At 48.1% G+C, this 25,218-nt stretch overlaps 2 protein-coding genes across 7 annotated transcripts; both read right to left on the minus strand.

The window, feature by feature from the left end:
- Nucleotides 1–1,960: 1,960 nt before the first annotated feature.
- GCH1 (GTP cyclohydrolase 1) lies at nucleotides 1,961–24,272 on the minus strand. Its single transcript, XM_048307911.1, has 6 exons — nucleotides 23,931–24,272; nucleotides 13,078–13,187; nucleotides 10,848–10,903; nucleotides 7,243–7,274; nucleotides 6,238–6,322; nucleotides 1,961–4,254 (listed from the first exon to the last, which is right to left on the minus strand). Exons 1-6 carry the CDS (start codon nucleotides 24,220–24,222, stop codon nucleotides 4,128–4,130), a joined length of 702 nt encoding a protein of 233 aa, XP_048163868.1. The 5' UTR covers nucleotides 24,223–24,272; the 3' UTR covers nucleotides 1,961–4,127.
- LOC125327886 (keratin-associated protein 16-1) lies at nucleotides 4,415–6,225 on the minus strand. 6 transcript variants are annotated; one of them, XM_048307910.1, is made up of 2 exons: nucleotides 5,912–6,225; nucleotides 4,415–5,716 (listed from the first exon to the last, which is right to left on the minus strand). In XM_048307910.1, the coding sequence occupies exons 1-2, from the start codon at nucleotides 6,214–6,216 to the stop codon at nucleotides 4,774–4,776; spliced, it is 1,248 nt and encodes a 415-aa protein (XP_048163867.1). In that variant the 5' UTR covers nucleotides 6,217–6,225; the 3' UTR covers nucleotides 4,415–4,773. The 6 variants fall into 6 exon arrangements, with proteins under 6 accessions (XP_048163867.1, XP_048163864.1, XP_048163866.1 ...); XM_048307907.1 differs by having other exon boundaries at nucleotides 5,834–6,225; XM_048307909.1 differs by having other exon boundaries at nucleotides 4,415–5,482; nucleotides 5,639–6,225.
- Nucleotides 24,273–25,218: the final 946 nt, after the last annotated feature.

Genomic DNA, 25,218 nt, shown 5'->3' on the forward strand with positions numbered 1-25,218 from the left:
CCTGCAGTGCCCCGACACCAAAACACAACATAAAGTTGTTAAAAACTACAAATAAATTCCTTGTGATTCTATTCTTTGTGTATTTTAGCAAAATTTCTTTTCTTCTGTGATTTATTTTCTGTCCCTCCCAGGCCAAGACTTATTAACAACAGCTTTAATGTTTTATGTCCCCTCAACTCCTAAATCATGAGTGTAACTTTAAAAACAACTGGAAGGCAAAGCTTTTCCTAGAAGTTGTTTCCAGAAGCTGCACATAAGGGCTTGGCCAAGGCTCAAAGGGCACAGCTGATTAAGGCTCTTTCCCAACTCCAACAGTGCAGGAACCAGGGGCAGGTGAGGAGCTGTTAGAGCTCATTAAGCAACTCTCCAAGGTGTGAAAGGTTGTGAAGGCTGCAGGAAACCTCTGAGATGATCCCAGCCCTTGCACGCAGCCACTCAGTCACTGGAAGGCAGATTATTGTCTAGAAAGAGCCTAATTTGGGGTCCACAGCTAGAGGAAGTTGCCTGAACCAAAGCATCCTGGTGGGCTTGGCAGTGCTGGGATAACTGTTGGACTCAGTGGTCAGGGAGGGCTTTTCCAACCTTAATGATTCCATGATAAACCTGAACACAGGGAGGGAGGACCAAAGAGCCCAGGACCCGGCTGGATATGGCACAGGGGTTTATGGACTGGTCACTCCACAGCAAAGGGGCAGGAGGTGATGGGAGACACCCAAAGTAACCACAGGGATAGAAAAAGCCTCAAAGAAGCTGCTCATACGGGGGACCCTTGAGAAAATAAAATTGATAAGCAACACATACCACTGGAGAGCACCAGGAAAGGAATGGAGCACATGATAAATCAGGTGGAATCCTGGGAAATGGGGCAGGTCAGGGGTGGGAGGATGTCCCCTTATTGAACAGGGATTGGTCCTTCTGTTTTAGTTTTTTGTTTCAGGTTTTTGGGGGTTTTTTTTAAGCTATAAACACTTTGAAGCGGAATATTTTTTCACCCCAATGAAAACAGATTTTCCCATGATCACAAAACCAGTGAGGCTCCTTCCAAATCCCACACCTAAAAAAAAAAGGCAGGGAATAGATAATTTCTTGCAGAAGTGCCTGTTTTCCCAAACAGACCATTTCCCACCACAAGCACCAGCTTGAATACACAGCTATGAGAAAGACAGAACTCAGCCTCACCACAAGGACAGGTCTTGCCAATGCTCCTGGGACTTCCCAGGAGGGTTATTTCCAAATAGTTTGGACCATTTGGATAAAAAAGACACCAAGGGCTGGAGGGGCCTTCATTCATCATCCCTTCTCCCTTCCTGACACAGCCACAGGCAGCCCCTGCAGTCCCCCTGCCCTCTGACTTGGGCTGTGCTGCTCCTCAGGAGACTGGGTTCCATGTATTTTATATTTTTCCCCCCTGAATTTCAGCAATATCTGCTTCCTGAGAGGCTGGAGGACAGCAGGAATGTCTTTAAGCCAGCCTGCCCGCCCTGCACCCAAAGGGGTGACCCAACCCTGACTTCTTCACCTTCGAAGTCTCTTGTCACAGCTGCTCCTGGGATTTATTTGTTCAAGTTAATTGGAGCATCTGACCAGGAACCAGGTGTCCCCTCAGGCCAATTCAAGGTCTCCAGGACAGCTCAAGAAGGGCACAAGAGGACTGTGGAACCCTCCAAGCTCAATGCCAGGAGAAGCCACTGCCACCCACCATACCTGCTCCAATGTGTTTGCTCTTGATGCCTCTGGCTCCAAGGAGCAGCAAGAAGAAGGTGACACGAAATCCTGGAGGTTTTTTCCTTCCCAGTCACCAGCTGGGGACTCCCCCGTGGATAACAGCAACACCCAGCCCAGAGGAGCAACCCAACCCCTCATCCACAAGGACAGAAACCATCTCCACCTGAGGAGAGGGAGCTGGTGCCCTCTCCTTGTGCAGTGCCATCACCTGGGAGTGCCCCAAGGATGCTCCCACTCCCAAGGATAACACTGTGCTTTAATGTTTCAGAGACAATGGACTGGTGTGCAATACAACAGGGGCTGTACATCCTATACATATTTACACACGGGGTGTAGTTAAAGCTCGTGTATTTGAACAAGACTGACGTTCCAAAAAACACGCCGAGACTTACAACAACAAAAATGGGAACAAAATCCAAGGCCACGAGTAGAGAGAGGTATGTTTTAAGGACTACAGGTCACAGGGAAATAAAAAACAGTGGTGATGCAAGGTGAACTTTATCCTGAAGAGATAAGTGGTTAAAACACAACTTTTTTGGTACCTCAGGAGCAAGAGAGCGTTTTACACAGACTTAATTTCCAAACTAAAGCAAGGAAAGAGAAATAAGTGTACTGGCATGTGCCCCTTTGGTCCTCAAAATCTCCTTCCAGTTGAGCTAAAAAGAGAGGTTTACTGCCAATTTCAGGCAAGAAAGGTTTAAGGCTTTTCAGCTGGGTATTTGTAACACACTGAAGTGAAAAGTGGCGATTTCAGGAAAACAAATGCCATGGAGTAGGTCTGGTTTAGCAATGTGCAGCATAGCTTGTTTACACCAGTGACAAGCACTGTTACAGCACCTAACCCTACAGAATCCAGGACAGAGGATGGTATAAAAGATTTTTCCAATAATGCTGTGAAGGTCATCAAAGTAAAATTAGTGTAATTAAACCCATGAGCTTGTTCTCCTTGAAAAAGTTCCTTAGGCCCAATCTGAACAGACATGATTTTCATTTTGTTTCCAACATGGGCTGGAGCAAGAGGGAGGAATGTTGGTGAGATGGAGCTGGCCAGACCAGGAACTGCCCTTGAGATTCGTGTACAGGACATCTTGGATTGATATCCAGCAAAGCAGAGAGAGCCCTGGGAACCTGTGGGCATCCAACCCCCTGGTTGACATTTGTTTTGCAAGCTCGGTGTGAGGAGGGTGGTTTTCATTTGTGCCTCATCTTTTCCCAATTAAGAGTTACAAAACACCCATTAAAATGGTAACAAAGCAGAAGTTCAGCCAAGTCCAGCTGGACTGAAACTTCTTGTACCAATTCTGCCACTTACAGAGGTTGCCACATACGCAGAGAAAAATGTGGTTTGATTCATTCTGGTGGCCCTGGAAATGCTTTTGTCAGCTGCTCTTACGAAACGAGCTGTTGTCATTCCAGGTTACTCTGCCCTGAAATGACCCAACCTGTCGGCAGGGAGGGGAGGTACCATGTGCTGTGCTCAGCATTTCATGCTCACCTTTGGTCCAACATTGGAAATGGAAACCTTAGAATGCTTGGAAGGCTTCACTTTCACATTATCAGACTAATTTCAGCTTTTCAGTCTAACCCACGGAAATCCAAGAAGGAAAGCTCAAGATATAAATATCATTCAAAACCTCTTTGGATACCTCAGTACTCTGCAGACTCTGCAGGGTTTTTTCCTCTCCTCTGTTAAAGTTTCCTTAAAAACAGTAAGAAACTGATAGTTCAAGTGGTCAGACATTCTGAGGCACAGAGAAAAAGGGGCATAAACCCCTTTGTACTGAGACAGGGCTGTGCCCCAAATAATTCAGAAGTTAATTCCCTGCCTGTTAAGAGGATAGGAAAAATGGAGTTTACACGTTTCTCAAACAAAAAAATACACAAAAAAGGAAGTTAATGCTAGCAAGAATATGAAACACACCAGAGGTAACAACTCAGAGGTATAACACACATATCCAGGTACTGAAATAGCCACTGCAGGACTTGCAATAAAACATAGTGAAATAATTCAGGACAATCCCAGTCCTACAAAGATCCACATCCTTTCAGGTGTTTCCTGTGCTGCTCCACATTTATTCTAATAAACACAACTATTTCATAAATATCCATTTCGCTCCCAAGCCCCTCTTCTCTCCTGACAATTGGATATTCTGCACTATGGATGGAAAAGCATTTCCAAACCCCTATTTTTAGCTTGGAACTCCGTGACATCAGCATCAGTGGAAATCCAGGAGGAGCCTCCCTCATCCCTACCTTTTCCATTTGCCACCAGAAGCCTTTCACTGCACACAGACTATGACAACACTTCACAACGATTTAGTTCAGAATTGGGATGTGGGAACAAGGACAGACAGTGACACGGGACAGAACAATCCAGAGTGCATCCAGAGGGTAACACACTTTCAGCTCCTGATGAGCGTCAGGAATTCTTCACGGGTCTTTGGATCTTCCCGGAATACCCCCAACATTGTGCTGGTTACTGTTTTACTGTTCATTTTCTGTACCCCACGCATTACCATACACATATGCCTAGGAGAAACGAGAGGGGAGTCAGTGCATCAGGAACACTCCTGGCAAAGGAGCAATCCCTCGGGGAGAGATGTTTCTTGCACGGTCACATTCAATTCTGGGAGGGTAACAAAACCTCCACATCCAGAAAGGGCATCTGCAGCACCTCAGCTGTGGAAGAGAGTCACATTCTCAGCCATTGAGTGCTGCCTTCTCTGCTCTGATCCCAGGAAAATCCCACCTTCCCAAGGTGCATCCTGATCACAGAGACATGCCTGTTGCTAGTCCCAAGCTCTGCACTTCTCAAGGAGGCAGAAGGAGCACAGGGGCAGGGCATGGATCCAGTGCAGCTGGGACAGCTCCGCACTGCCACTTCTCCACAGAGGATCAGGCAGCACCATTTTAAATGTCTTCAGCACATCAGGATTATTAATTTTTTATTACTACTAGAAATATTTTTATTAATAGGTTTGTTGTTGTTATTATTATTATTGTTGTTATTACTACTCTCTCTGCCCGATAACCAAGCATAGCACACAGCTACCACAGCCAAAGGGGCAACATGCACCAGCTCTGCAGCACAGAGCCGGGATCCCCCGGAGCCAGGATCCCACTCATGGAACACCGGGGATCACACAGAGCCGGGATCCCACCCATGGAACACCGGGGATCACACAGAGCCAGGATCCCACCCATGGAACACCTGGGATCACACAGAGTTGGGATCCCACCCATGGAACACCTGGGATCACACGGAGCCAGGATCCCACCCATGGAACACCTGGGATCACACAGAGTTGGGATCCCACCCATGGAACACCTGGGATCACACAGAGCCAGGATCCCACCCATGGAACACCTGGGATCACACAGAGCTGGGATCCCACCCATGGAACACCTGGGATCACACAGAGCCGGGATCCCACTCATGGAACACCTGGGATCACACGGAGCCAGGATCCCACCCATGGAACACCTGGGATCACACAGAGTTGGGATCCCACCCATGGAACACCTGGGATCACACAGAGTTGGGATCCCACCCATGGAACACCTGGGATCACACAGAGCTGGGCTCCCACCCATGGAACACCTGGGATCACACAGAGCCAGGATCCCACCCATGGAACACCTGGGATCACACGGAGCCAGGATCCCACCCATGGAACACCTGGGATCACACAGAGTTGGGATCCCACCCATGGAACACCTGGGATCACACAGAGTTGGGATCCCACTCATGGAACACCTGGGATCCCACGGAGCCAGGATCCCACCCATGGAACACCTGGGATCACACAGAGTTGGGATCCCACCCATGGAACACCTGGAATCACACAGAGCTGGGATCCCACTCATGGAACACCTGGGATCACACGGAGCCAGGATCCCACCCATGGAACACCTGGGATCACACAGAGTTGGGATCCCACCCATGGAACACCTGGGATCACACAGAGCCAGGATCCCACCCATGGAACACCTGGGATCACACAGAGCCAGGATCCCACCCATGGAACACCTGGGATCACACAGAGCCAGGATCCCACCCATGGAACACCTGGGATCACACAGAGCTGGGATCCCACTCATGGAACACCTGGGATCACACAGAGTTGGGATCCCACCCATGGAACACCTGGGATCACACGGAGCCGGGATCCCACCCATGGAACACCTGGGATCACACAGAGTTGGGATCCCACCCATGGAACACCTGGGATCACACAGAGCCAGGATCCCACCCATGGAACACCTGGGATCACACGGAGCCGGGATCCCACCCATGGAACACCTGGGATCACACAGAGCTGGGATCCCACTCATGGAACACCTGGGATCACACAGAGCCAGGATCCCACCCATGGAACACCTGGGATCACACAGAGCCGGGATCCCACCCATGGAACACCTGGGATCCCACGGAGCCAGGATCCCACCCATGGAACACCTGGGATCACACAGAGTTGGGATCCCACCCATGGAACACCTGGGATCACTTACGTCGCTTCCACGACGACGCCAACCCCGGCGGGCTGTAAGGCTTCTGTGATGGCGACTGCAATTTGTTTGGTAAGGCGTTCCTGGACTGAGGGAACAACAGGGAATTCAGACTCCCAGAATCCCAGAATGATTTGGGTTGGAAGGGACATTAAAGCTCATCTTGTTCCGACCCCCCCACCGTGGGCAGGGACACCTTCCACTAGACCAGGTTGTGCCCAGCCCCCTCCATCCTATCTTCCATTTGTATCCCGGAACAGACCTTTTATTTTCCTGTTTATATTTGCAGCCATTTTGCATTCCATCTCTCCAAACACAGTTTGTTCTAGCAGCTCCTCCATTTCCTATTTTGCAGTTAGATTTTCTTGCCTCTCTGTTCTGTTTCAGTTTTTAATGTGTTTGTTCCCAGCATTACTGCTGCACCATTTATTCCACACGCCCAATTTCTCTTCTTAAGGAAAGGAAATAGAGATAAAAAGTGAGCTTTGTCCTGCAAAGCTTTACTTCCTGCTCTAGCACCCTCTATTCACCAGCCTGGTGGTCACTGAGACTTCTCTTGCCAAGAACAGGCCAAATTTAACCACAGGACAAAGGCAGTAGGCTCAGCCCAACCCAAGGCTTTGGACCCTGCAGCTTCCTCCCCTTCTCAGGGAAAGGAGGCAGCTGTTGCTTCATTGCCTCAGACAAGAATTCCTGAAGGCATCTCTCTGAATCTCTGTAGGAGAGTTCATCCCCAGCAGCATCCAATTAGTTTAGTTATTCCTGGCAGCTCTACCTGGTAGCACTTTTATCCTTGGAATCAGTTCCAGCCTCCATCTACATTCCCAGGTAGATGTCACCCTTCACTGGGAATGCAAGGGCCAAGTGAAATAGACCTCTTCAAAAAGTGTTTTTCTCACCTGTTTTTCTTAACTCAAACTCCACATCTCTAGTCCACCCCCAATTTCCAGCCCCCTGCACTGACCAGGAGAGGAGTGCACACAACAAACCCCAAAATTTCATGTTTACCTTGTAATCTTCTACTGTATATTTCCACAATCCTAAAGGAGAAAGGAAAAAGACAATATTAGAGTTACTTCCAGCTGGCCACTGACTGATCTTCACAATTAATTTGATGCTACCAGAAGAGCCCACCGTTTTGCCCCATGTCCTTCCTGGAAATCCATGGCCACGCCCCAGGCTGGCATTCCTCCCTTGGAACATCACTGTGTTGAGTGACAGGTTCCCCCCACCTGTAGCCCCAAGGACTATTTTAGGGCAAACCAATCACTTCTCCTCGGGGGTTTGGAATTCCTTGTGTGCCCACCCACCTGCATCACACAGTTTTGGGAGAATTCACGTCTCTGAACCCTAATTCCTGAACATCTCCCTGTGCTTCAGACTAGACCAAATGCTGCCTTAATGACAATTCAGATAATGGATTCCCAGGAGGCTGCTGAAATTGAGCAAGAAATGTTTTGGATTCTTGCATTTAGCCACAAATTTAGCTAAGAACAATGAGACGGGATTGGTTTTATTTAAAACAGAATCTCTCCACCCATATCTGTCTTGGGGTTGCTTTATGATGTGTATCCCATATCACTGCCCTATGCCCAGAAATTTTTTTTTTGTGCCTTTTTATGCCTTTAAACTGAGCCTGAGAGGGGGAAGGAAAAACTGAGCAAAACTTTTTCAAAGCAGTTTGCAGCTTGTTCAAGGTCACACAGAGATAGAGACTTTTTTCCAGCTGCAGCAGGGGAGGGAGGAAGCACCCGGCTTGCAGTTGCCCAGTCAGCTTTTGGCCAGTTGTTCAGCTTCTTCTTCTCCAGAGAGAGACTGAGAGTTGAACTTTTTTTCCTTCCCTGGAATTTCGGATTTTCTCCTTTTTCTGCTGGACTGCTTCAATATCAGAGCACATTGGGAGGACTTTCCACCAGGCACAGAGGGCCTGGCCCTGGGCCAAGCCCCAGCTCTGAGGAGACCAAAGGGAGGACTCTGACACTTTCCCAGGTGTTTTCTCCACAGAGAGAGATTTTATTATTTAGCATTATTGTCCTTTTCCCATGTGCTTGTTAGATATATAGTTTTTATCTCTTTCACTTTCCTTCAAGGAAAATTTAATTTTTCCTGAACCTGGTGGGGGAACAGTGGTTTGTAACCTGCCTTCTCTCAGAGGATGTATTTCTGGATTTGGCCAAACTGGCACAATATCTCACCCCATCCTTCACACTTCAGTGCAGGGATCACCTTAATGGTCCCCTCCAACACGACTTCAAATTTAAGTCATTGGTGGGCAGTGCAAGTGACACTTACTGACAGTTCTAGAATCCACACATTTAAGAAAATCCATATAACTGCTCTGTAACTCCAGGGGTTGTTCATGCTGACCTCAAATGCTTAATTACACTTCAAGTGGCCACAAAAAGGAGCTGCTATTGCAAGCTTTGATACCTGTCTGGTGACATCAGACAAAAGCCAGACACTGGCTGGCAGCCTGAGGCATCACTTACAAGAATCATCCCTGACAATGAGACTCTCCTGCTGTTTTGGAGAGAGAATTAAATGCACAAACTCCCCTCCAGCAATGAAATGGTTGTGTTATAGCATAAAACAAAGCAGCCCAATATTTAGATTAACTGTATGGATAGGAAACATGCTGATGCTCAGATACTGCATAGAAGAAGTCCTAACAAGGTGTTTATGTAAAAACAGTTATTTGAAAGAGCATTTTCAAGCCTGAGCTTAAAATCCAGAGAAAGATGTTTGTTTACTGAATGCAGGTCATCCACAACTACAGAAACTCACCACATTGGACTAATCCTATTATGAAGGATTAGGCCTAGAGCACCAACAGCCTCACAAACCTTTGCTTGAACACTGGCTGCATTATATAGGGCACGACAGGGAGGCACGATTCAGCCCACCAGCCTCTTCATGGCAAGCACTCAAAAGTGAGAACATTTTGTTATACAAGAATCTAATCTTTTCATTATTGCAGTATACGGGAGTTTTAGCCTCACTTTAAAGAGAGGCAAGATTTAACCTTTGAGCACAGTGCAGGAAGCCTTGCACATACTGATGCAGGTTTCCATACTGAGGATAAATAGCAGGAAAATTGTACATTTCCAGCACCACGTTGCTACTTGCATAAAAAAAAAAACATATATCACTGAAAACCATTTTGAGCTCCTTTTTACAACTGCAGTCAAGAGATAAATAGAGACCAGAGCAAGCACAAACCAGTGGATGCATATTTCAGATGGGATCCTTAGTCCTGCATGGGAGCCCTGCAGAAATGAAACCACGTGCTGCTAAGGACAGTCTCTTCAGGAAGGATGGATCCTCTTCACAACTCCAACAAACAACAATAAAACAACACCCCCAGCCCTGCACCACTTAAAGACCCACCCAACACTCAACACAAGCCATGGGATGCCAACACACATCCCCAAGCATGAGCAACTACCGAAGGCGAAGCCTCTTGCTCAGTAACAGCAGTTCTGACAGCTCAGAACCCCAGCCTACAATTCCAGCAGCCCTGTACAGCCGCAAAAAAACACGCAGAAAAAATTTTACACGTTGAACAGCCTCTTTCAGCCTTTTAATCAGAGCAAAGTCCACTCCTATGAGCCCTGCTGGGGACAGGGAGATGCCTCCCTGCAGTACGAGGTCACACAGCAAAGATCCAACCTCCAAGTATCCTTCCACTTCCAAACCCAACTCCCTGTTGTGCAAGCAGAGCACAGAACAGATCTGGCTTCCTTTGGAACATTTTGCTGTCATATCCTACACGTTTCTTACCTGCTAAGGAAACCCAGCAGGCAGGCAGATTTGCAGGGCTAATTCTCTTTAGTGTTAGTGGAACTGCAGCAGGATTAACAGACCTTTCAGGGAAAGCATAAGCAAAACCTATGTGAGTCTTTCTAAACTGCAGCCAAATCTTTAGATTTGTTTCTCAAAAAGGAACCCTTCCACTCTGATCCCAAATAATCTGCTTATTGAAGGGATCTACCATCCTCTTCCTCACCAGCACTAGAAAGTGTCACTTACTAAGGAGTCAGTGCAGCAACTGACCCAAGGGCACTTGCTGAGGAAAAAAGCTATTTTACATAACAAATGGATTTCTCAAGTGTTTCACAATTACTTTATTTCTTAGGCTGAACTTTATCTATAAAATCTACCCTACAGCATTCTCAGCATGTCTGCAGTGAAAGAAAGAAATGCCAAATTTATCTGAAGAGTCAGCTAAGATATGAAAGCTTTAGATTCAATTTATATCCATAAATTGTGTTCATTTACTGTTTGGAAGTTTCAGATTTTTGTTCTTATGAGTCAGTCTTGACCCAAGTAGTAAACAGCTGGAAATTCTCACTGGTTTCTGTGGCCTGCCTTAGAACATGAACCTACAAAACCCTTAGGGCTCTACTGCAGCCACTGGTGTGAATTAACACACAGCTCCAAGACTTATCTGTCCTCTCCACAAAAAAAACCAATGCTGAGGTTTGGTCTAAATCCAAATCCAGGACACAAAGTGGGCTGAGCTTTAGAGGGAGAGGAGCTTAAAAAGATTAGCACAGTTAGCACAGCCCGGAATCCTTTCTACAAATTAGCATCACTTTCATTAGAACACTTACCTAGCAAGCTTGCTGAGGCCAAGCACTTGTTTGTTGGGGAGATAACCAATGTGTACCTAGACAAGGGAAAACAACCATTAGCAGCAGCAAAACCACATTTCCAAGGGTGTATGAAACTCATGCACCAACAATGAGATGTACATTTGCCCCAGAACTGACTCTGGGACAGCCCAGAAGTCTCAGCACATGGGAGGAACATGGCACCATGCAAGCCTGGGGAATTGTGGAGCTGAGACTGTGAATGCCTCATGAGGTCCTGGTGAAGAGTAGGTGAGTATTTCTGAGGGGGAGAAAAGTCGCAGCTCTTCAGGAGTCAAGGCTTATGTTCCAAGTCTCAGGAATGCTACAGAACACTGCTGCATTTGGGTACAAAGGCAGTCTATTACTCAGCACAGCACTATTTGTCTAAATAAACATGCTTTTCTCTCAAGACCTCACATGGATTTAGGGAGCAGAAGGAAGAGGGACTGTGCTTTACTTCTAGTGAAAGTTCTGATGGCAAGAAGTACTTTGCCACCAAAAATCAGGCTGCACTTCCTGATTTGATTTTTTTTTCTTGTTCTAGTACCATAGATCACTGATGATTAACTCATCTTCCATCCTGCTCAAATATGGATTTGCTGAACATGTACTTGAACTAAATTGGAAGAAGTTTAGCAGAGAAGTGCTCAGATATGAAGGGAAGGACATTTAGCTCCTTGTTTTTAGAAAGCCATGCAGGCTACTGAATTCCAGTGGGTTTACATTTATAACAGATTATAAACCAGTACTTGTGCCACTGTACCAGAGACTTGAAAAATTAGCCAAGATACAGCAGGGGAGTGTCAGTGGGGGATTCTGGCTTTGCCTGGAGGCCCCATCTCAGAATCCTGTGCTGCTGTACCTGCAGTAGAGGTACCACAGTGCACCTGATTACCTGGCTAACTTGCTCATTCCTACCCCTTCTGTCGGGTAATCAACCCACTGACACCTGAAAAGACATGAAACATTTCAGACAAAGTGAGAGACACGACTTAGAAATAAGCTTTGAATCCTGTTCCCCATATTTTTTTTCAGATTTCTTGATTTCCTTTAAGATAGAACTGCAAATGCAAGACCTACAGGTCAGTGTTTACAGCCTGTTTGGTGCACCCAGCAGGGCAATGGTTACTCTGAATATTTAGAGACATACCAACTCATTTAGCAGGACTGAGTCAGTGTTTGTGAGGAGATTTCTCCATACCACACAAAAAGAGCTGGATGTAGAAAAAAATGCACACATTGCCACAGGAGTAACGGGGAGAATAAACACAGTACACATAACCAAGAATAACAGGCACAACAGAAAGTTTGCACAGAAAACGAGGTTATCCTGTTTTCCAGTATAAAACACTAACAGCAAGAAAAGAAAACTGACAAAACTGAACTGATTCAACTAAATAAACAGCTGGTTTCTGTTCGTGTGTTTTATTTTTGGGAGACAATTTGCTTGGAACATATGTGGCACTGACTGGATTTTATAGACAACAGAAACACGTGCTGCTCTTGGACCTGTGAGCACTCTGTGGTAACAGATGGATCAGGCTAAGCTCCATCCTTCTGTGCTGATAAGGGAGTGAAGAGGCTGAAACGTGCAGCTCCCACCCAGAACTCTTCATCACCTCTACAGTGGTTAACTGGAGAAATTTTATTTTCTTAAAGTTGTTGGCATTACAATTCCAACACTCTCTGGAACACCAGCCCTTTTCACAGGACTCCCCTATTAAGCATAGCCAGTTTTGGCCACTCTCTCCTCGACTCGGCAGGGATAATTAAGGCAGGGCTGCTAATGAGTTTGTTCCACTCACAGGGGGTTTCAGAGATGAACATGCACTGGATAGCTCTGAGCCAGGAGCTAAATCCGTGACAGAGCCAGTGTGCAAAGTGAGCTGGTTTAATATCGAGATGTCTGCCCTCAAGGCTCACTGCTGCTTCGTGAAGAAGAGCTTTGATATGAAATGTCAGAAACCATTAGATTGCTTAGACTAGGAAAGGTTGAGCATTATATTTCAGGAGCTCAAATTCAAATAAAACCTCACATTAAGGAGGCCTTCCTTATTTGTACTCTGAAGATTAAACTTCGAGAACCATAGCTGTAAGCAGCAAGTACTTACAGCCTTAAAAGCTTTATAGCTACAGCTACAAAGTCTTCTACATGTACTTAAGGTCTTTTATTGTGCATTCCCGCATTTGTTCTGTGAGGGAGAGTTACCTTTCCAACAAATGGAACGAGGTGATGCTCACACAATGAGAACATGTCTATGTCCTTCACAATTACCATCTCATCATGGTCTTCGTCAAAGATGGCGTCGTTCAGGACATCTGAAATTAAACAATTGCAGTGAAAATGAACACAAAAAGCACGGCAGGCTCTCACAGCCTGAGAAAGCTTGTAGCAAGGGCACATCTCTCTCAGGGCTACGGATTTTAGGGTTAAGGTCTGGGAGGGAAGTAAGGAGTAACATCACAAGCACGTTTTGGTTTGCATACAATTTGCCACAGTGTCAGACTCCCTACGTGCTGCGCCAGAAGTCAGCCTGGAGTGTTTTATTTAATTAATAGCTTGAGCACAGGTTAGAACAGGTCTGGTCTTTGCAGAATTACTGACATCTTAAGAGCAATTAAGCCTACAGCTGACAGAGAGAGCACGTCTCAAAAGTGGGCTTCCACTGGTGCTTCCACAAGCAAAGCCGAGCCCGAGGTCCGAGCAAAGCTAAGCCATCACAGTGGGTCCTCCAAAACTTCAACACCAGCATCACTATCTCCAAGAAGGCTTTGCGTGCAAATAAAATATTCTTATTTCACCCTGTAGCATGCCAGGCAGCAGCTGTTCAGGTACACACAGAAGTCAGAGACACATCTGGGGACAGATTTGCTGTCCTGATCTGAAACAGGCAGGCATATCCACACTCCAGCCTAATTCTGCACCTCAGAGTTAGCAGAAAATTGAGGTAGAGAAACCCCACAGAGACAGAACAGAGAAGAAGCAGCTCAGTAAGAAAAGGAACATACAATATGACACTTGGGTAATCTCAGAGCTCAGCAGAACGGATCCTCAGTTGATTTTCCACTTTTAGCAGTCCCTTGACAAGTTCCCAGACAATCCTGGCACAGGTTACAGCCCATCAGTCTCCACAAAGGTTGCAGGCACCAGGACCACGCTGAAAGAGCTTAAAAGTAGAATGGTCCCAAGCTGAGAAACCAGGTCTTTTACAGAACAAGAGAGAAAGTTGTATATGAGGGAGAAACTTGCAGGAGAGAACCAGCTGTACAGATGGGCTGATAACAAGGACAAGGAGCTCTGCAAACAAGTTCTGCTGGAAGCCACGCTGACTCCTTGGAGTAACTTCCAGGAAAGCAGAGCCCCACACACCACAGCCAGACTAGGGCACTCAGGAACTGCCCTCCATGCGCCACGGGGCACCTGCAGGGGTGGTGACACAAGTCCAACAGCTGTGTCTGCTCTGCTTGCCTTGGTGCCTTCCCCTGACACGTACGTCCAGCTAATGGCCACCATCTGCTGTCGATAAGGAATCATCATCACAGAGCATTTTAATTTCCTGCTTGCTATCAGCACTACACAGGTAACCCTGGAAACTGTGCACAAGACGTTCTGCCTGCGACGTGCGTTCTCTCCTGAGAAGGGCTGGCAACCTGCAAGGCAGCCAGGATGAATCCCAGAAGGCTTTGGATTGGGTCAGAGAGCAGGAGTAGGGGGCATGAAAAAGGCCAGGGAACAACTCTGTAAAGGCACAAGATTGTGTTCTTCAAATTTCAGGGTCTGGTTTACACCAAGCACCGCTGGAGAGGGTTTTGGTTACATGGGCAGCATCATGCAGTTGTGTAATTATGAATTCAGCCAGGAAAAGGGAGAATCCGAAACAGAGGATCTGACCAGGATCACAGGAGAGGGAAGGGGAGGCAGAGCAGCTGTCTGGGTTCTGAGCTCCCTCCTGCAGCACTCCGCAGCCAGGCCATGTCCACAGAAGAAAGGCAAATGGTGGTTGCACAAAACCTGCTGCTGTGGCCAGAGTTATTAAAACAAAATCCAAACAGATCCACAAAGCATCTCCAGAGTGACTGCTGCTGTTATTAGACCCCCAGCTCAGCTCACACCAGCCTTGCCAGGAGCATATCAGAGCCTGATGTCAGATATGGATTTACGTCAGTGCACTCGTAAAGCAGATTGTTCAGAACAGCCAGAAATGGCCAAATTCTCATTAAGAGTCGTGGCAATGTGTGACACAGAGCAGGGCCAGAGCTACAGCAGAAGGTACTTCACTCATGAAGCCTCATATCCGTGTGCATATAGATGCATACACACACTAATTAACCTATAAAATATATATTAGTAGATCCTTACAAACTTTCTCTCGCAGCTCTGTTGTATCATGGAGACAGCTCAGCCAAAGAGAAGTTTAAGTGACCTCAGCAGTACCACACAGGCAACTCCAGGAGCAAAAGGCATCCTGCATCCTTCTCTTGGCCAAAGCAGTCAAACAGGAACACAAAGGTCACCCACCCTTCTTGCACATCCCCTCTTACGCCACAGCCCAGTCTCAGCAGTGTGGGCAATGCCACCTCACGGCCAAAGGAGTTTTAGAGGGAAGAAAACAGATCTGCACATAAAGAATGCAGCCACAGAGCTGTGGGGTGCTTCACACTTCTTATTTATAGTGGTCTTGCCATTTTCGCACCTTGCATTTATTTAATATTAGCAGCAAGTTGCAGCTGGGTCACAGACAACACCTGCAGTTGTGCCTGCAGCAAGATGGGCTGGTTTTGTCAGCACCAGTCACTCCTTGAGAAGAAAGGTCCACAAAGGAAGAAACCAGTTCAGTGTTAGGCCCCTCCAAAAACACCTCCAGAAGTGCCAGGTCATGCAAGGACACACAGGGAAAAAGTGTGAGGCTGGAGGCCACCACCTCAGTAAATGGCCATGGAGCTGAGTGGCCATTCACTCCTACTCTGCTCCAGTCCCTCCTGCTCACACTTCACAAGCCTCTCTCCCTTAGAATCAGCATAGCTTGAAGCCTGCCCATCCCTATTCCTCCCCCTTTGGAACCCCAGCCCCGTGCTGACAAAAGCAGAGTGAGCAGAGCATCTTTGCACAGCTGCTCCTGCCTGTGTCCCACTGCAGCAGTTGTTTGCAGTAATTACACAGGAGACTCTTCTCTGGCAGAGGCTCAAACACCTTGTGCAGGGGGGCAACACCATTTTATCTAAACGTGTCAGGGGTGGGTTTTTGACATTTTTTTCCCCAGTTTTTCCACTTGCAATAGCATCAACAGCTGACAAGCTCACCCTGTATCCTGCAGCACGTGTTATGGAGAATTTAACAGAGCTGAAAGGACAGAAGGGGAAACAGCCTCAGACTAACCAGGCCAGAAGCAAAGCTGGGGACAAATTTTTGCCCCTTTTCCCATTCTTTCACTCTTCCTACTAGGCCACACTGCCTTCTTCACCAGTTTGATTTCATGTTTTGTACAGTCAGGGTGCTCTCTAGATTATTGCAGCTGATTTCTCCTTCAGCTCAAAGTTCAGTTCCTGGTGTAAAAACTTCAGTGGGCTCTTGAAACTGAACACTCACCTGTGCTGCAAGTTAACTCCTGAAACAGAGCAGAATTAATTTGCCCTTTATCTTCAAAAAGAGTTGATAAAATGAAAAATCAGAACTGGATGAAGACAGAATGAGAAAGACCTTTCAGGATTTTGCGTCAGAGCTAAGCAAAGATACCTGTTGCTATAGAAACTATTTGCATGGCTTTAATGTGACACAGGAAAGCAAAAGCACCTCTGGCAACCAGAGAAGGCAGAGCCCACCCAGAATGGGCTCAGGAGGTGAAGGGGATGGAGGATGGCAGCACTGCAGCAGCTTCACAGCACTTCAGAGCGGCCCTTTTTACTCTGCCTGGGAGTGAAGCGATGCAGGTTGTTCTCACCAGGAGTTAAAGCACTTCCCTGTGGTATTAAGTTGCCTCACAGCTGCAGTTTAAGTGCAGGTTGCTCAGTGCCAGCAGGATCAAGGCAGCTTCAGGAACTCTCTGACACTGCTGCTTGAGCTCATCCATCCTGGCAGAGACAAAAGGCACAAGGTTCTGCTGGACACCCATTTCACAGGTCCGGGCTGTCCCCACTGTCCTCTGCTCTCCACAGTGACCCTCACGTGCCACAAGTTGCCACAGGCAGGGCAGGAATGGGCTCAGGCCAAGGCAGGATGACATCCTGTGGGACGAGTCCCACCACACCAACACCCACCTGCTGGTTGAGCACTGGCTGAGCTCAGGTACCTCCAGGAACACAGAGTTACACCCAAAGCAATGGCAGGGACCTCACATAAACCAGGTCATGGTTTGGAGGATGCTCCAGAAGAGCAGGGCCATGATCCAGGGACCAAAGGCTGACTGGTCTTTAAGGCAAAACCACCTGGGGAATGCTGGCAGATACTTCTGACCACCTTTCTCAAGGAGTTCCTCCCCAGCTGAGGACAGATGTAACTGGGAGCAGGAGACACGAGTTAACAGCTGGATGTGTGACAAGGAAAGCAGCAGACTGCAGGGTCAGGATGGAATCCGGAAGGAAAGTGCTGTAAAAACCTCTCAGCTGCTGCTAGGTAAGCAGCAAAACATAGAGTCAAACCTGACTTTGTTTTTTATTTATTCATGTGATGACACTACAGGTTAGGAAAAATATTCCAGACAAGCAACAAGAAAATGACTGCAGCCTTTGAGTATTAAAAAGGCACCAGGAATTGATTACACATACAGAGAACCAGGCTATAAAAACATTAATGTGAAGGGCTTGTACTGCTGCAGAAAATTAATGACTTCAGGTTGCTAAGAAAGGGAAGGCTCTGGGTATGTCATTTGCTTCAAGAAGTCTTGAAGAGCTCTAGAAAGAGGCACAGCCTGAGATGCCACATGACTATTTAAATAGGCAAGAGAGTTCAAATGTTGCCAATAAATGAGCACTTCTCATAACACACCTTCCTAGCAGGAACCAGGAGAAACCTTAGACACAAAAGAATTTACAAGTTTCTGGTTATTATTTCAGATTTCATCACCAAAAGACTAGAAACAGACACTCAGCTTCACACAGGGACATTTGCTTCAGAAGCAAAGTTTAATCCGTCAGTTACCAGAAGGGAGGTGAACCAGACATGTGATTTGATTTAAGGGGCATTTCATAGAAGCAAAGATAAAGGAAAAGCATTATTACTGTTCAACTAATTCTGGCCGTGATTTGCACAGGTTTGTTTATTTCCCTGTAAGACACCCTCCATGTTGCAGTGAGACTGGAATCTATTCATAACAGATCAGCTACTGCAGACAGATGAAGCCAAGATTAGGTTCTAGAAGTTGTCCTCTGCCAGGAGGTTTATTAATATGAGGGAAAGCAGCATTATGGAGATGCTCATTAAAATGTATCAGGATTTCAATAACCATTTCAATGTCCCATGTCACAGAAGGTGCTCATCCACCTTCTTTCTGAAACTGAAACAAAGGAAAAATCAAAGACAAAACACTTTGGAAGAGCAACATGAAGGATCAGAACAGTTCAGATCTGAGAGGTTACAACATTTAACAAATTCCTGACAGAACCCCAGCCAAGCTTAGTGTTCCTTGAGCATTAACAGGCAGGAGAGATGATCCAGGAAAGCCCCAGTTCCCAGAAGTTTCACTGCATTTAGGGTGTGTTCCAGCATGGTAGGTTTCCCTTACATGGGGGCAGAGGTTGAAGAAACCCCAAAAACCCTCACTCTGAACAAGTCTGTATCTCCCACCCTCTGGTTTACAAGAAACAAGCCATGGCTGGAGCACAACAATGCTGAGGTTTCAGCTAGAAATAGGTTTCAGCTGTTAATAGATTACGGTCCTGCATCCATGTCCTCACGGATGAGCCAGCAGTACCTCGATTCCAAGAAAGTACAGCACCTCCCCAGCTCCTAGCAAAGGGCAGTGCTGCTGATCAAACAGCCTTGTTTGCTTAAGGCACTGTGTGCTTTGACACAGCAATGCTTAGCACCTCAGCACAGCAAACTGAGCAGGCTGGAAAAATTTATGAGCTTACACCATTGTTGTCCTCTATAAAAATACCAAATCCACATGGACTAGAAGAAAAGAATATTAAAGTTTATTTTTTTTTACCCTTCAGTGTAGGAAAAGCATATGAACTAATGAGTGAGGAAGTGACCTAAGTAGTTACTTGCTTTGAAATAAAAGCTGCCCAGCAGAGTCACTTGGCTTCCAGGCAAATAACATGCAGCCTTTCAAACCACAGAGGTTTGGGAAGCAAAGTTATCCCTCCCTGTACTTCTGATTTTCATTTCCCTGTTAAACACGCTGAAAGGACAGCTGAAGCTGCCAACATGCCTGAGAGCTGCCATGCTTATGTGAATAAAGGTTGGGAGACTTCCCTGGTAGCAGCTCCCACCACCACCAGTAAGGCCAGTTTGGTGAACCTGTGGTTTTGCTTTGAGCATTCGTGGCTGACGAGAACAACTTCACTTCCCCCTGCAGAAGCTCGTCCAACCCTGTGCCTAATGTTTCCTGCAGGATTACACAACCCAAACTGACTCATTTATGATTCACCTTTCGAAGGCAGAATCATTGACATTGTTTCTGTAATTTACCAGTTGCTTGGGTCTGATACCTTCAGCTTCAGTTACAAGTTAGTGCTGTCTGCACCTTGTACTTCCATTTATTCACTCATTTACTGCCTTTGCACCCACTTGTGCTTTGTGATATTTATTATTAGATCCTCAGACAGCACCTCTGAGCATGACATGAAGCTTTTAGTAGAAGGAGGGACAAGGTTTAACCTTTGTGTGGCAGGTAGTTGCCTGAACCAGCTATCAAGAAGCTAAAGCCACCTGTCTCTGACAGCCCTGCTGTTAACCCTCACCAGCCAAGGGGGCTATTCTGAAATATAATTTACACCCAGAAGTAAGAAGCTGATAGGTCTGACCCTGGGAAAGAGAATGTGTTCTTGGATGCTGGCACAGAAGCACTGCACAAAATTGGAAGTTGGTTTTTGGTGACTTTTTCTGCTCTGCCATCCTCACCAACATATTGAGAGGTTTCTGTTGCAGCAGCTGTGAGTCTACACCGGTGCTCAAGTGTCTGCATTGAGCTGTCAGGATTTTTAATGTGGTCCCCAGGTGGATTTTATTTGAAATCACTAGAGGCATTCTTGCTACTCCAATCCAAGTGTGATGACTGGTACTACAGAAGTGAGAACAGCAGTTTGAATACACCCTGTCAATGAAAGAGGTCGAGGCCTTTAGTAAAGCCAGGATTAATAAATTACAATCTGGAATTAACAGAAAGAGCCAGATACAGATATTTAACCAGTAAACTCTACTAATGGCTCTGACACACAACACTGAGCAGCTGCAGAACAGAGATAGCAGAGATGAATAGGGGGTAAGGCAGGAACACTGTCACTCTGCACTGCTGAGAGCAAGCGAGGAAATACACACACAGGGGAAGCTGGAAAGCAGAATCAGCTTCTCTGCTACTCACAAATCTGAATGGAGACAAAGAATTTAGGTGTTATCTTCCCTACAATACTACAAAGTTTTGCTTTGGGAAGTATAAACATACAAATACAATCAGGTGTCATGGCAGCAAAGTGACAACACCCAGGACAGGAGATCAAATGACCAGCACATTCAACCATGCTCCAGGTGTATTCTGTTCTCTGACACAAGATCATGGAATGGCTTGGGCTGGAAGGGATCCTTAAAGGCCATGTAGTCCAATCCCTTGCAATAACACAGCAAGGCAGGCTTAAGTCAAGCACACCAAACACAGACCTCTGGCAGTGCACTGGCAGCTTTACACTCTCCAGAAGAGAACAGAGCTGGGGAAGGGTCTGGAGCCCCGGGAGAAACTGAGGGAGTTCGAGGGGGTCAGCCTGGAAAAAAGGAGGCTCAGGGGGAACCTTCTGGCTCTCCACAAGTCCCTGACAGGAGGGGACAGCTGGGGGGGAGAGGGGGGTCAGGCTCTGCTCCCAGGGAACAAGGGACAGCACCAGAGGAAATGGCCCCAAGTTGTGCCATGGGAGGTTTAGTTTGGATATCAGGGAAAGTTTCTTCGCTGAAAGGGTGGTCAGTCACTGGCACAGCTGCCCAGGGCAGCGGTGGAGTCCCCATCCCTGGAGGGATTTCAAAGCCATGTGGGTGTGACACTTGGGGACATGGGTCAGTGGTGACTTTGGCAGTGCTGAGGGAACGGGTGGACTCGATCTTAGAGGCCTTCTCCAACCTAAAAGATTCAATAATTTGGCTGTATATCTATCACATCTTTCTTTGTGTTCTTTTATGGAAAATGAAATCTCTATCAGAAATTAATTTTTTCCTGCCTCCCCAGGGCAGACCTGCAGCAAACAAGGTCACAGGGCTGATTTTAAAGGCTGCCCCTGTTCTGACATTCACTACCCCGGTTCACTTGTGTCACTCCTTCCTGGCTGTACCCTCTGGCAGCAGCTCCACACCCTGGCAGGGTCTGTGAGCTCAGCAGGGACCCGTTGCAACACACTTTGCCTCTGGCCATGTGGTTGTACACCATGCCCACCACCGAGCTTTCACCTGAGAAGCCTCTCCTGGAAAGATGGAACTTGCAGCTACTGTAACAGCATCTTATCTTCTGCCTGATGCAGAGATAAAATGGAAACACTCCTCAAAACACACCCTGCAAATCACTGCTTTAACCTCTGCCTACCCAGGCAGCTCCACATGAGGAGCTGAATAAGCTGCAAAAAAAAAAAAAAAAAAAGCCTTAGAAAACAAGAGGTCAGGGCTGCTTTCTGTTGGCTTTTTGGGGAGGGTTTGGGGTTGTTTTGGTTCGTTTTCTCTTTCACAAGCCATCTGCTGGTCCAGTTCACAGCCTGGCCAGGCAGAGAGCTGGATTAGTATAACCAAGGGAACAGCACACCAGGATGCCACAGCAGAGACAGCAGCAGTCCCAAAGCTACTCTTGTGCCCAAATATCCTGTAGTTGTTGGCTCTTGGGTTCATGAGGTATTTAAAACTCTCCAAGAAGAATTTACTCATATTGACTCTCCGAACAAACTCCTCATCCCCTACTCGTTCTGCTGTCTGCTCTGGGCTTGTCCTTTGGCTACAGCTCTTCCTTCTGTTTGGCTGGGAAGAGTAAGAAAAGTGGAAGCTGAGCATCCTGCAAGAAGAGGTGAGTAGCTGGAAAGTAAAAGGATTCCCCACCTGACACAGGAAGGAATGTTAATATCACAGCTTCACATGACTTCCTAAAAAGAAAAAAGCAGTCCAGGAGTAGAGCACCCAGCAGTGAGATTTTCTACCCTTGGACATAATACAGCTCTCTCCCAGGTATGGATAATCAGAGAAGGGGAGTATCCAGAACTACTCTGCTTAATTAAATGAATGTGAGGGATTAGAAGACCATCGAGATCTCAGAGAACACACCTTGGAGCAGAAAAAAGTTTTTAAAATTACTTCAGGTAACGTGCACACAAAACTGGCAGCAAGATAAGAGAGGCACAGACGGGCAGTAATTTTATCCAGGTTCAGCACAGAAACTCATGCTCAAGCTATCACTAAAAAAATTCCTTCTACTACAGCCTGACAAGATGACTGAGAGACCTCCTGTGTTTCACAGCAGTAAAATGAGGAAAGTTAATCCCAGTAAACAAAGGACGATACCGTGAAACCCTGATGAAACCTCACCTCAAACACACCGTGCAGCAGGACTAAGAGAGGAACAAGGATGGCCACTGCAGCCCAGAGCCTGTCTCCAGATGTGAACCCGAAAACCTGGGTTGATCTGAAAGGCAAAACAACTTCCAAGGCAGAAGTACTGTTCCTGGGGGAAGATGGGACACAATATTGGCACAAGAGTTAGAGCTGGCCATGAGTAAGTTGATGCTGGAAGTTGTAGTAATCTGATTTCAAAAGAGCCAACAGTCAAGAAATAAAAAAGAAACTAAACACAAAAGCCAGCCTTCAAGCTGAAGCACAGTGCACTTAGAAAAGGACTCTGATGTGCCAGCAGGAGCTCCCTGATGCCATCAATCAGCACAGTTCAGCCTTTGCATTCATCTGCAACACCCTGATGCAGCTCTGGGGCAGGCTCAACACACCAGTGCTGTGTTCCAGAGAGCAGAGCAGGAGCAGCTCCTTCCTCAGCCACACTCAGAGATCCTTGCTGACACTATTTACATCCCTTACTAACAGGAACTTGCCTTTTACTGTAAGAAGGCGTAGAAAGGGGAAATCCCAAGCTCTCCAGGTTCTTTTTTTACTGTTTGTTCTGGGTACAGTCCTTAGTCAAGAAGCTGAGAAGAGGAAAAGTGACGTAAAAAATAAATTTTCAAGCAGTATTTACCCTGCATTGGAGCCACGAGTTGCTGGTGAGAACATATCCCACCCCATTCCTCTCCTCACACCCTCATCCAGCAAGCAGAGACACTCAGCTGGGGCAGGGATGTGAACCTGGGGTTCCTCTCCACACCTGCATTTGCTGCTGGGACCCTGAGGTGGGGAAGGGTCCTCTCCCTGTCCTCTCCTTCCTCCTTACCTCTTTTCCTTAAGTTTCCTTCCCACCTTTGAAAAACCTCACTTGATTAAAGCAGCAGCAGAACAGGAGTTTTCCTGAGAAAATTCAAACCCCTTCTGTCTGCTAATCGAAACAAATATTCCCGCCCTGTCTGAACACAGCCTCGCTCGGCCGGGGAGGGAGGAAGGAAGGAGGGAACCCACAAGTTCCTATGCCAGGGCTTGGAAAGTTTCCATCAGAAGAGAGAAAGCAAAAGCACTTGCTCTGCTCACCCAAACGGGAGGTTTACGATGGAATGAAAACTTTACCTGCACAGAGCTTAATAAAAACCCCCGAGATATTTGGGGAGGGAAGGGGGCAGCGAGACGCACAAGTGATGACAAGGGAGCACCAGATGGGTGACGCGGTGACAGGGCAACGAAGTTTTAAGAGATTCATTTAAGGAATAAAGCAACCCTCCGCTGGTACCCGAGCAGGACGCTCCATCCCCGCAGCCCTCCCGCCGCGCCGCCCCGGGAGCGCTCCCTACCCGCGATGGTCTCCTGGTAGCCCTTGGTGAAGAACTGCATGGCAGTGGCCGCCCTCCAGGGCGTCTTGAGCAGCCCCTGCCGCTGCGGGTCCTCGCCCAGCGCCCGCAGGATGGAGGTGTAGGCGGCGGCCAGGCTGGGCAGGTTCAGATCGTTGTCCTCCTCGCTGCGGGGCCGCTCTCCCCGCCACCCGTCCCCGCCGGTGCCCGGGGGAACGCGCGGCTTCTCCGCGGCCGGGGAGGGCGGCGGCCGCTCCTGCCTGGCGTACCCGTTCCAGCCCCGCGCCGCCTCCATGGGCAGCGCTGTGCCCGAGCCGCCGCAGCCCCCGGGCCGTCCCCGCTCGGCCCGAGCGCTCCCGGCCGCCGCCGCCGCTTTTATCCCGCCCGCGCCGCCCCCATTGGCCGCGGCCGCGGTGTCACCGCCGCTGCCTGAGCCGCTCAGCGGGAGGGGGACCGGGGCAGCCCGGGATGGGCGTGCGGAGGGATCCCTCGGGCTGACACCCGGGATGGGGATAGCGGGTGATCCGAGGGGCTGAGGGGGTAGAGGGGGTACCCCGGGCTCGGGGCACGGGGGGATGCAAGGGTTGAGATCCCCCGGGTTGAGACCCTGGCTGGGGGTACAGGGGGGGTCCCTGGGCTGAGGCGTGGGCCAGAGGTACGGGGTACCCGAGGGGATCCCCGGGGCTGAGGATACAGGGTATTCCCGGTCTGGGAATACAGGGGGATGCTCGGGGTACTGAGGGATCCGAAGGGATCCCCCGGGCTGAGATCCGGGCTGGGGGTACAGGGGGATCCGAGGGGGTCCCTGGATTGAGGGTACGGGGCGGATCCCTGGGCTGAGGTGTGTGCTGGAGGTAGGGCCATCCTACCATCGTGGGGGTACGGGAGGATCAGAGGGGATCCCCCGAGCTGAGATCGGGGCTGGAGGTGCAGGGGGGTCCCCAGGCTGAGACTCAGACTGGATGCTCGGGTCCCGGGGTCCAGGGGGATCTCTGGACTGAGGCATGGGCAGGGGCTATGGGAGTATCCCAAGAGATCTCCAACTCTGAGGATACGGGATCCTCTAGGATGAGGTGTGCGAGCATGGGGGGATGCCCCAGGCTGGGGCTATGGGAGGATCCAGAGTGATCCCCTGGCTGAGACCCGGACTGGGGGTCTGGAGGGTCCAGGAGGAAATCCCGCAGACTGAGGGGTGCTGGGGGTATGGAGGGATCACTGGGGCTGAGGACATGGGGCACCCCCTGGGCTGAGAGTGTGGGGGGGATCCCTGGGCTGAGATGTGTGAAGGAGG

The sequence above is a fragment of the Corvus hawaiiensis genome, chromosome 6 (assembly GCF_020740725.1).
Source record: "Corvus hawaiiensis isolate bCorHaw1 chromosome 6, bCorHaw1.pri.cur, whole genome shotgun sequence".
Lineage (NCBI taxonomy): Eukaryota > Metazoa > Chordata > Aves > Passeriformes > Corvidae > Corvus > Corvus hawaiiensis.